Source organism: Danio rerio, chromosome 15, assembly GCF_049306965.1.
Source record: "Danio rerio strain Tuebingen ecotype United States chromosome 15, GRCz12tu, whole genome shotgun sequence".
NCBI classification, from domain to species: domain Eukaryota; kingdom Metazoa; phylum Chordata; class Actinopteri; order Cypriniformes; family Danionidae; genus Danio; species Danio rerio.
In genome coordinates this window covers 20,280,827-20,292,500 of record NC_133190.1, presented here as the reverse complement: position 1 = coordinate 20,292,500, position 11,674 = coordinate 20,280,827, and the positions used below count along the sequence as shown (strand labels likewise).

The following is an 11,674-nucleotide window of genomic DNA, read 5'->3' as shown; positions in this document are numbered from 1 at the left end:
CTGTGCAGCAAGATGAAGGGGAGTCTGGAAAGAAAAACAGGCCATGCAACATTTATGTGTTTGTTGAGTGACTGAGAAACACTCAGAGAAAATGCATGTGTGATTGTTTGTCACCTTTCCCTCTAAATCTTTGATATCTAGTTTCTTCAGAGATGCCATCCTTCTGGCAATAACATACACAAGGGATCTCTTTCCCTCCATCACAACCCTGTGTAAAAGACTGTGGAGAGAGCATGAAAGAAGTCATTTTCCGTCGCATGATTTGTGAGCCTTTCAAAGTCATATAACCACTAATTGTAAACAGTGGTGTTCTTTGGGTGGAGTGCAACAGGTTTGTTCCACCAAAATGAAAACCTTTTGATGTGTTTGACGACATTGTCATTTCAATTGGTGTAGTCTTTCAGGATGTTTGTCTAGTTGGTGTACACTGCCATTTTAGTAACCACTGCTTAAGGGCATGTACAACGATGTACTAAAAACAAAATGTACATTACTGACAGTGCGGTCAAAACAATCCTCACTGAAAGTTCTGCGAATATGACTAAAAGTGATGTATGATGTATGCTAGAGCAGTAAAGAAACACTTGGTGCATTCCAAGTGATATACTTGGAGTGAAAACAATCATGGTGGCCATGTTGATATGCCACTTCGAAGATAATTTTGTAGGGTACAATTCAATGGTAGTTTTACATAGGGATGTTTGGTGTCACAATCAAAAAAGCTCACCCTCATATGCCCTAATGCCTTTAAAATGAGAGAATAAACACTTTAAAGAGATTAGCTCTTCCAATTGCAGTGACTATGTACTTGTGCACATTGTAGGCCGCCGATTTTGATTTAGTTGCCAAATACTTGAACATACCCAAAGTCTGAACAGTTAAATTCAAATTTGTTCTTGTAAATAACACTGCGACATTATTGGTTTAATTTCAATAATATAATATATAACAGTGTCATTTTTAGTCTCCAAAATGACACTGTTATGTGAAGTTTATTCATAAACTAATTTCAAGAAAATCAAGTGCTTATGATTGCTTGCGACTGATCCCACATTATTTAATTTATGATTCATCAATCCAACGATTGCTAAGCCACTATAAATACCCTACGTTCCATATAACGTTCTTCATTTTGAAGAATCCCCCCTTCCACCCCTACTCCTCCTTTCCTAGATGGGTGGCAAGGTGGCACAGTGGTTAGCACTGTTGCCTCACAGCAAGAACATCACTGGCTCTAGTCCTTACCAAGCAAGCTGACGTTTCAGCTTACATGTTCTCCTCGTGCTCACATTGGTTTCCCCAGGGTTCCCTGGTTTCCTCCCACCGTCCAAAAACATGCAATTTCAGTTAATTGACTAATCCAAATCAGCACCATAGACATGCTCCTAGTAAGTAGTTATCTCTTAAGAGCAATCACTATCTGTTCATTAGCCACTACAGCAGGGGAGTTCTCGAGATCTACCTCAGCTCAAACTCCCCTCTCGTTTGCCTTGCAAATGGGAGGGAGCCCCGGGCTCGAGGATCTTATGAGCTCAGGGCTCTCTGCCGGGACAGGATGGCAAACAGGCTTCACAATCAATCATCAGCTAAGTGTGAACATTTGAATTTATATTATTGAAAATTATAAACAATCACAAAAGTCATTAGTCTCCAAAATGACGTGGTCATTTAAATTAGCCGCCAGAATGAGTATAAAGTTTTCCATTTTAGTTTAAATCTGGGTCTCATAGCAATTTCTTCATGCAAAAGGCTTTTTGTTGTAGATTCTATGCATCTTTTGGTTGGTGCTGAAATGCTTCAATTTTCAGCTGAGTTCCCATGCGAGCCATTAATCTCTTTTATTCTGCCCTGCTTCAGAAGTTAATAATGGGGTTTGTCATAAAGTTGGGAGTGAAAAACTAATGTAGCCGCTTATTGAACGGGACAGCGACGATGGCAGACCCAATTTTATTCTTTCTGTGTTTCATAAAAAGTTTCAAATGATAAAGGTGGCTCGGTACTTAAAGATTGTTTTTGGAAACTGTGTGCATTTTCTTCATTTTTATAAATTACAGCCGCACTTTGAAAGAATATCCATTTGTATGTGTATGAAGAAACTATCTGCAATGACTTCCTGAAAAGTAAAATGATCTTACGTTCTGCCGTCTTCACCAACAGCAAGAAGTTCTTGGTCAGAAATCTGCTGCAGCACATGCTCTTCTCTTTCCATTTGTGTGCAGTAGAAGGTCATATCACTCATCTCCTGCTGAGAATGTGGCCATAATGCATAGTTCCACTTTTGAGAAGAAACCTCCCAGGTTTCTGGATTGGGACTGGAATTGAATGATTCTTGTGAGGAGGGCTCCTGGTATTCCTTTGAATTGGCAGGAGAGTAGCTTGTACCATAGAGATCATCATACATGTACTTATCCGACTCATAACTGCTGTATTCTTCCTGATTCCCCAAGAAGGCATCTCCACCATGGCTGTAAGTTGGCGATGGGTAGGAGCTGCACACAGAATGTACAGGTGATGTGCCTGAGGGTACAGAGTAGCTTGGAGACAGAGGTTTTTCATTCTCCTGATAACATGGGCTCATGAAACCCTGCTGCAAGGCATCTTTAAAACAGAACTTTGTAGAGTATGAAGGTGAATTGCTTTGGTTTGGTGGCTTGTACGACTGACAGGTCTTAAGATCCTCTTCCAGTACTTCCACAATAATAGCCAGATCCTCTAGATCCTTTGTTTCATGTTTCGTCTGTAAAAGGTACAAAACATGTCAGAATCTGCTATGAGCTAGATAATAGTTCCAAAGAAGACATTAAATAAAGCTAATAGCAATCAGACGTCACTTACCAGAATACGCCTCCGGTTAGCACTTGTGTTAACTCGTTTCTTATCCCCTTTAAATACAAAGACATTTCCAATTACAACTGCAATGTGGTTAAAACTATGCCAAGACAAGTATCAAACTCACCTTTAGATGACTTGCATTTTCCCTGAAAAATAAACAAACAAACTTCAGGCCATAAGCATCAAAACTGTCAGACACTATAAAACACTGTAAGATAAGAAATCATACCTGCAGATCATTAGGGTCAATACCCTTGGCTATCCTTATATTTCTTAGCATGTCACGTACTGGCATTCTCACTTTAACTCCAAGGTATTTCTTTTCAGGTGTGGACTTGTGTTTTTTGGGTCCTAAAGTAAAAAAAAGCTTGTTAGCAAAGCAGCAATTTAATGGTGACAATAGCCCAGTCGAATTTATCGCTTGCTCCCACAAGGTAAACGTTGGTGCACTATTCTCAAAATCTGGCATATAATAAGAAAAACTATAGTAATTTATAGTAAATAATTTAGGGTTTTTGAAAGTACTTTGAAACTACAGTTGCTGTGGTAATATAAATATAATAATATAAGTTAATGACCCAATACTGAACTAAGCGTTATATAACTATAGTGTATAATATACTACGCTATTTACTGTAGTAAAAACTATAAGTATACGACTGTATTTATTTGTTAAAACTGCAGTATGATGGAGCATTTATTAAAGTGTTGTAAAAACTGTAATATATACAGTATACTGCATTTTACTGTAGTATACCCGTGTCTCTGTGACACTTTTTTGTAAACATTTTTTATTCTTATTTATTCGTATGTTTAGGATATTCCAATGTGTAATCAAGAAGTTAAATTACTAGCCTATAAATAATCTTAAGAATAAAATATTCTGTGTTCTTGAAAGTGTAAACTTGATTTACTATACTGTTAAATCGTCATACTGTCTGGCATTATATAATGACTGGCATAAAATAGTCTGAAATTACAATAATATTGTTTATTACAATTAGATAGATAGATAGATAGATAGATAGATAGATAGATAGATAGATAGATAGATAGATAGATAGATAGATAGATAGATAGATAGATAGATAGATAGATAGACAGACAGACAGATAGACAGACAGACAGACAGACAGACATCACAGTAAATTACATAGGACTATACAGTAGTTTATACTATACAGTTTAAGCCAGCCAACTTTCTTTCTCACCAGCTAAGACCACCAACTTTTCCCCAAAGCAGGGAAATCATAATGAATATCTATTATTTTTACTTTTTATGGACAGTGTAATTCAGAAATGTTGTACTAACCTTTTCGGCTGCTGTTCCCTGACAGGTTATGGGTCTGCATGGTTAGATTCGGTCCGTTTGCACGTGTAGAAGGTTCTGTTGTCATCTGCGACCCGTCACACGAATATTCGCGGTGTTCACAGTTTTTAGGAATCAAATTCCACCCTGTACCCTCTGCCTGACTGCTCACCATCCTGTTGTCCTGTTATAAATCTGACTATAAAGTGCAAAGCGTTCAGACTTATGACAACAAACGCAAAATAGTTGTGTAATAAAGGGCTTAGGCTCAGTGCCTGCCAGTCTTCATGCAACAAGTGTGTCATGTGACGACAGCGGCGTGTGTTTTCAGTACCTGACTGGATGAGGCGTGACATGCTAAACACCTGGCGCTGCGTTCAAAACATCATGTAGCGCCCTATGAAGGGCACTTCTTAGTGAATGCAATAATCGTCGCCATATTGAAGTCTAGTTAAAAGAAGTGCTTAAAACAGGCCACTTCCAAGGGTCCTTTGGAATTAGGGATTTTGAAGGACTGGCGGACACTTCGGACCGGTCCTTTGAGCAGGAAATATGAATATGTTTGGTTTGGTGTCACTGCCTTCAGTACGGATAGACTCAACCCTAAACTCTAATCCCTTCAGAGGGACCCTCCGAAAAGATTAGGCAGGGATGAGACTTTCCGACTGGAACCAGCACCATCTCAACTTAACCAGTTTAGCATGTGAAAACAGTGGAGCAAAGCAGTTATGTCAAGAAAGAGCTCATATCCAGTACAATGCTCACTACGCTTGAGTTTCATGATAAATAAAAACTATATAGCCTAAATAAATAAATATTTAAAATATTTTTTTAAGTTCAAATCTTCTTTGAAACAATAAACCAGAGTAACTAACAGAGAAAATAACGCTGCAGGTGCTGATAAACTTGAGCAGACCAAAACGGGCGATTGTTTGTTTCATGCTCTCTCGTGCGCTGCATTGCTAAACTGAGATCATACACTGACATCTACCGGCGACACAAACACAGACACTGTACAAAACGACTCCCTCGATGTTTTATTAGCCTACCTCTGCGATACTATGACAAGTATGTAAAAGGAGCAGTAAAAAATGTAATTTTATGTGACGTAGTATACAGCTAAATTTTATTTTTTATTTGCACATAAATAATTGTTCTGTTTTGCAGCATCACTTCTTATGTTCATCATACTAATAAATAAATAAACAATTCAAGCAAATATATCATCCACATACATTTCACACTTTTTTTAGGCAGTAACTGTACTGGCCATGTGGCCAATCGCATCAAAACTAATATTGTTATTTAAATATGAGGTTATCAGATAATGTTAACAGACCAGATTGTCTTAACCTAAAACTCTGGTCTAATCTACAATTATGTTTTCATTTTTTTCATTAATTCATTCATTCATTCATTCATTCATTCATTCAAAATTTGTATTTTCAGCATCATTCAGCTTTCAGGACTTAAGAGCCACATGATTCTTCAGAAATTATTATAACAATGATTTGCTGCTCTATTATGATCAATTATAATTGGTGCTCAATCATTAACAAAAAGTTCTTATTATCATTTATTATTCATCCATTCATATTCGTTTCGACTAAGTCCCTTTTGTTAACCAGGGGTTGCCACAGCGGAATGAACTGCCAACTTATCCGGCATATGTTTTACACAGCGGATGCCCTTCCAGCCGCAAACCATCACTGGTAAACACCTATACACTCTTGCATACACACACATACGCTACAGCCAATTTAGCTTATTGGTATGCTTTTAAATGTAAGTTAATGTAACTTGGTTTCCACAAATATTATGCTTTACAACAATTTTTAGTCTTGGTAATACATTTTTCTTGAATTAGCCTATTTGAATTGGTTCTAAAGGAGTATATGGGGTGAAATGCAGACAGACAAGCACTTGAGTTTTAATGAAAAAAACCTGTGATATACTTATTTTAGTAAATAAATAGCAAATGGATTCTAGACTGAGATTTTGTTTAAGCTTATCTTAGTTTAACAACATATTTTAACAAAAAGAACTCGGCTCCAGTTCTCATGGTTACTTTTTTTAATATTTTAAATAAAATTGATTGGCCAACTTTAACACAATCGTTGGATTTGTTCATATTTACCTAAAATTGATCTGATTTTACCACTTTTAGAATCGTAACCATAGCTTCAGCATTACTGTTCCACTAGAAATGTATACATTCATTCATTCATTTTCTTTTCAACTTAGTCCCTTTATTAACCTCGAGTCACCACAGCAGACTGAACCACCAACTTATCCAACATATGTTTTACCCAGCAGATGCCCTTCCAGCTGCAACCCATCACTGGGAAACATCCATTAATACTCATTTACACTCATACACTATGAACAATTTAGCCTACCCAATTCACCTATACCTATACACCTATGTGGGGAAAACAGGAGCACCCGGAGGAAACCCACGCGAACGCGGGGAGAACATGCAAACTCCACACTGAATCGCCAACTGACTCAGCCCAGGCTCAAACAAGCAACCTTCTTGCTGTGAGGCGAACGTGCTACTCACTGTGCCACCATACAGCCCTGTTGGATTCATATTAAAGCTAATTTATGTTAGATTTTAAATAAACACAAACACAGTGTAAGCACAGTACATCCAAGCGCAATTTGATTAGTAGTATGCATTGCCAAGCAGTAGACAGCTTTAAAGGTGATATTCCAAGTATTTGTTTTAAATATATTTTTGAACCCCTCAGATTTTTGATTTTTAAATGGTTGCATCTCACCTAAAATTGCCTTATACTAACAGTGTCCTTCAACAGGAAGCTTATTTATTCAGATTTCATGTGATTTATGAATCTCAACTGATACACAAGACAATAAACTGACACTTATGACTGGATTGTAAAGAACCACACTTTGCAAATGGCACATGGCCTTAATAGTGTTATAAATAAAGTTATTTTTTGGCTTTTTTTATTTACTTTATTAATTTGTTCTTTTAAAGCTTTGCAGCATTGTGGTGGTCCATCACCGATATATACATATATATATATATATATATATATATATATATATATATATATATATATATATATATATATATATATATATATATATATATATATATATATATATATATATATATATGGGTCTATTTGAAATCTTAGAATCTCTATTTTCTACTTTACTTTGACATTTATGTTACTGTAGGAAACATATTTACAATTAAATGTATAGACAACCACACAAAAAATGGTATTACAGTAATTTAATTGCAATATCCCCTGCACACTACATGATACAGACTAAAATAAATGTGTCTGCTGACATCATCTATCAAACAAAACTGAGATATACTTAGAATATTCCGATTTGCTTATTAATGATTACAGATGAGAGATCAGCCTTGATCAATCATACCACATGCTCCTCTTAAAATTTCTTTGTGAAACTTCACCTAATTTGCTAGAGCACACAAAACAAAAAAAATATATAGCACCTATTATTTAGGTCAATTTTTTCCTGTTTGTTGACAAGCTGGAAACAAACACACATGACTGCAGGGTGCTGGAGCAAACAGGGCTTGAGTTAACATGTCCAACATTTTCATTTATGAAAATAATATAATCCTTAAAAAAGCAACTATTTTAGTTTTTCTTTTTTTTTTACCTCACAATTTCAAGCACTTTCAACACTTTTTTAAAGGTTTCCTGTAAAATGACTCTAAAATGTAGAGGAATTGAGGTGGAAAACCCCCAAAAGCTTGTCCAGCATTACATGATTATATCTGTGACAACAGAGAGTGTTTCGCAATCATTTCTGTGTCTCTTCCAGCAGAGAGTGCAAATCATTCTTCTGAGCCCTCACATGAGCTCAACACTGCCATTACTGCAGGACGCTGGTGAGCAATAATGGAGGTCTTAAACTCCATTGATGAGCAGCCTGAATATGATTTCTCTTCAGTTCTGTGAAGTAACGGATTAACCCATTCACTCGAGTGCTTCACTGAAGAACACAGAGCTGTAGAAACATTGAGCTCCTTTGTCTGCTGTGAGTTAATGGACCTCACCTAAACCCGGATCCGATCCCCAAAGGAAAAACCTGTTCCTGCTGACTCCCCTTTGGGACCACCTTCCTTTGCTTGCTGGGTCCCAAAAAAAGAAAAGCTCATCATCCCTGAGTAATGCAGCATGTGTACAAAGTTGCTATTGGGGATGCCTGTGCCTGCATTGCCCTCAAAAGTATGACCCATGCCAGCAAAGTCTCTAGAGAGATCTGCTGCACCTGTGCCAGAGGTAATGGGCTTTTCAAATGAAGCACCCATGCCTGGATCCAACCAGATATAATTTTATTGCCCATTCTCAATTAGAAAGCCAAGCAACATCTCTCTGCAATATTGATGCTTTACAACCATATATGCCAACAAAGAACTTTTTAAGAGTGTATCTGCAGTAGAGTCTAAAGTGATTAAAAGCTTTTCAGCATGTCAAAAAGACACATATAACCGTATTGAGCAGTTGGTTACCAACATCGAATAGTTCAGACTGCTGAGCGAATCACTGGTATTACTCTCCTCTCCAAGAACTGTACTCATCCAGAGCAAGCAGAAGGGCTGCCAAAATCACTCGGGACCCCTCACACCCAGCATTCCTCCTCTTTGAACTTTTACCTATTGGTTGGCACTGTGCACAAGAACAACCTGACAGTTTCTTCCCTCAGCCAGTCCATCTCATCAACACCATATAACATTGTGAAGCAAACATCCCTCCTTTTTATACACAGTTTTTATTTATTTAACAACATACTTTACAATTTGTACATACAGCTGCACATTTAACGTTGTATACTGTTGTAATATACACTTGTCAATTTATATATGCATTCACTACTTGAGTCATTATCTCAGTGTGGTATAAGGAAACAGCTCAAACCAGGACCGCAAAGCACTTCAAAGAGTTGTGCGATTAGCTGAGCGCATCTCAGGGTCTACTCTCCCCTCCTTGCAGGACATCTATCTCAAACACTGTAAAAATAGAGCTGTTAAAATCTGTAAGGACTTATATCACCCTGGTAATTACCTATTCACTTTGCTTCCATCTGGTAAGCGTTTCCGTAGCTTGATGGCAAAAACTGAGAGACTTAGGAGGAGCTTCTTTGCCCAGGCCATCAGGCTTCTAAATTCTAACCATCAAGTTATACATCACTTGATTTTACGTTTATATCACTGCATTAGTCATATCTATAAGCTACCTCATATTGCTGCTATTCTCATTGCTTTGTATATTTTTTGCACATTTTTTTTGCACAAATTTTTCTAATTATTATTTAATTTTTGTTTATCTATACTTGCACTGTCTCTGGAGCGGACCTGACCTACATTTTACTGCTGGTCATACTTTGTATTATTATGTATGTGACAAATAAAACTCTTGACTTGACTTGACTTGACTTATCACTATAAAATGCCTTTGATGTCCCACAAGATTGAATCAGTCCCATATGAACATTATGCAAAATAATGAAATTCTAATGTTTTAATATTGTTGGTTAAACCTTTACTCACATGCAGGTAGAATTATATGTGTTTTGAAATATGCTTTTGTCAATTTTTGCCATATTCTTTCATTGAATGGATGTGATTTTGCCATGTCCTACACACTGCTCAGCCAACTTCAGTGAGTCTAAAAAGTAGATAAATTAGATCAAATGAAAAAAGATTTTTAAATATTCGTATTGTCTTCAACAAGTTATTTGATAAAATAATAAGTCATTTTGATCACTTTTATTTTGTTTTCATAATATTATTAATAATTTTGCACGTGTCCTTGAAATTGCTGTCCACCTTGTTGTAATAAGGTAAATGCCCCTTTAAGAAACCCTCTGATGTACTATGGCATCCACATGCCTTTTGCCTTTCTTCAGAGGAGGTTAAAACATCTGCCGTGCACACAGTAACTATCTACACTTATGTTTCCTATTTTTCCTCATATTGTGTTGAAACTAAATGTTGTCAAGCTTAACACATCCACCCTGCCATAGTCAAATATTAACTAATATTAAAAAATTCAGAAATCAAAAATAAAGCTTTTAAACCGTGCACAAAGAGCTTAAATAGGGAAACACTTAGCTTGCTGCAGGTATAACATGTGTTGAATAAATACTTTTTTTTAGCCAAAAATGTCTTTCCTGTCATTGTCCACCCTGTCACAAATCCTTCCTATACAGTGAGGAAATATGCAGTGTTATTTATTTATTTATTTATTTAGTTAGTTAGTATTTTACTGTTAATGAGTTGATGTTTTTATGTTACAACACACACACATACTACACCAGTAGATGCAATACATGACTGGACAAAACAAGCCTTTTGGCAATATCTGTCTCAGTATATTTAAAGTCCATACAAAAGAGCTCATTGACTGTTTGAAATAAAAACACAGCCCTAAATATTTGTATATTTATGTCAACATATGTAATCTAATTATTTACCTTATTCTGAAAAAGACAGTATTGAGAGAGAAGACAAAAAAGTAAGAAAGAAAGAAAGAAAGAAAGAAGCAAATTTAGTTTAATTTGGAGGACAATAATTGTTTATTTTCTGTCTAAATTGCATATTGATAAAATCTAATTGGTAACAGAAGAGGCAGTATGGTGGCTCTGGTTTGCAGTATTAGTGAAAACAGAAGTTGAGTTCTTGAAAACGTTTATATCCCTTTTATATTAAATCGAGCCTCGCCCGGGTCGGTTGGCATTTCTGTGTGGAGTTTGCATGTTCTCCCCGCGTTCGCGTGGTTTCCCTTCGGGTACTCCGGGTTCTCCCCACAAGTCCAAAGAGCGCTGTTACTGTTTGTCTGCTTGCAGTTTATTTATAAAATGTTTCAGGAGCTTTACCAACATTAATTTTCTTACAGTCTTAGGTCTAATAAATACAACTATGTGGTTGAATAAAAAATCTCCAACTTTTTTTTTGTTGTTGTTGAAAATTCTGACATCTCAAAACATGTTCAAAACATATTTATTATCTGTTTTTTATACTCTGTCATTCTGGTGCACTGTAGAAGCTCTGTCACGAAAACAAATTCCTTGTATGTGTGAACATACCTGGCAGTAAAGTTCTTTTTGATTCTGATTCAATTAGCATTTATCCATATTTTTATATTTATCCACCAGGGTCATTCTTGGCAATCGGTAATGTTTCAGTCCCCCATATTTTTTTAAGTAGTTGTAAATTTTAAAAGCATTTTTCGTTGATTTACTTTGTATATTATAATGAATTTTAAAAAATGTACATTAAAAGCATTTTTAGCATAAAAAAATATAAAATTTCTGTCACAAACCAAGCTATTTGTCATGTCCCCGCACACAGTGTTTACATTTTTTTTTTCAGTATTACAACAATTTATTTGTGTTCTTTTCTGGTGATAAATAAAAATTAAATAAAAAATGAATGTTTTTCTAAGTAAACAGGCTTCAAAGATATGTCCCTTAATATAAACTCAATCCTGTCATGCCAGCAATTCTCCACCTATAGCA

The 11,674-nt window shown here is 36.1% G+C and overlaps 1 protein-coding gene and 1 long non-coding RNA gene across 2 annotated transcripts in view; one reads left to right on the top strand and one right to left on the bottom strand.

Moving 5' to 3' along the window:
• Nucleotides 1-4,444, bottom strand: part of zgc:113279 — an 8,273-nt gene extending 3,829 nt beyond the window's left edge. The window contains exons 1-7 of the mRNA NM_001020720.1: nucleotides 4,145-4,444; nucleotides 3,062-3,183; nucleotides 2,957-2,978; nucleotides 2,836-2,882; nucleotides 2,136-2,737; nucleotides 115-220; nucleotides 1-24 (exon numbers count right to left, since the gene is read on the bottom strand). The exon at nucleotides 1-24 is cut by the window's left edge and continues 123 nt beyond it. Of these exons, the coding sequence (NP_001018556.1) occupies nucleotides 1-24; nucleotides 115-220; nucleotides 2,136-2,737; nucleotides 2,836-2,882; nucleotides 2,957-2,978; nucleotides 3,062-3,183; nucleotides 4,145-4,316 (1,095 nt within the window). The 5' untranslated portion in view covers nucleotides 4,317-4,444. The remainder of the gene's footprint in view (nucleotides 25-114; nucleotides 221-2,135; nucleotides 2,738-2,835; nucleotides 2,883-2,956; nucleotides 2,979-3,061; nucleotides 3,184-4,144) is intronic.
• A 1,322-nt stretch (nucleotides 4,445-5,766) lies between these two features.
• LOC141377814 (uncharacterized) lies at nucleotides 5,767-9,578 on the top strand. The gene is made up of 3 exons (XR_012390760.1): nucleotides 5,767-5,853; nucleotides 7,976-9,264; nucleotides 9,312-9,578. It is a non-coding gene; the product is annotated as an uncharacterized lncRNA (long non-coding RNA).
• Nucleotides 9,579-11,674: the final 2,096 nt, after the last annotated feature.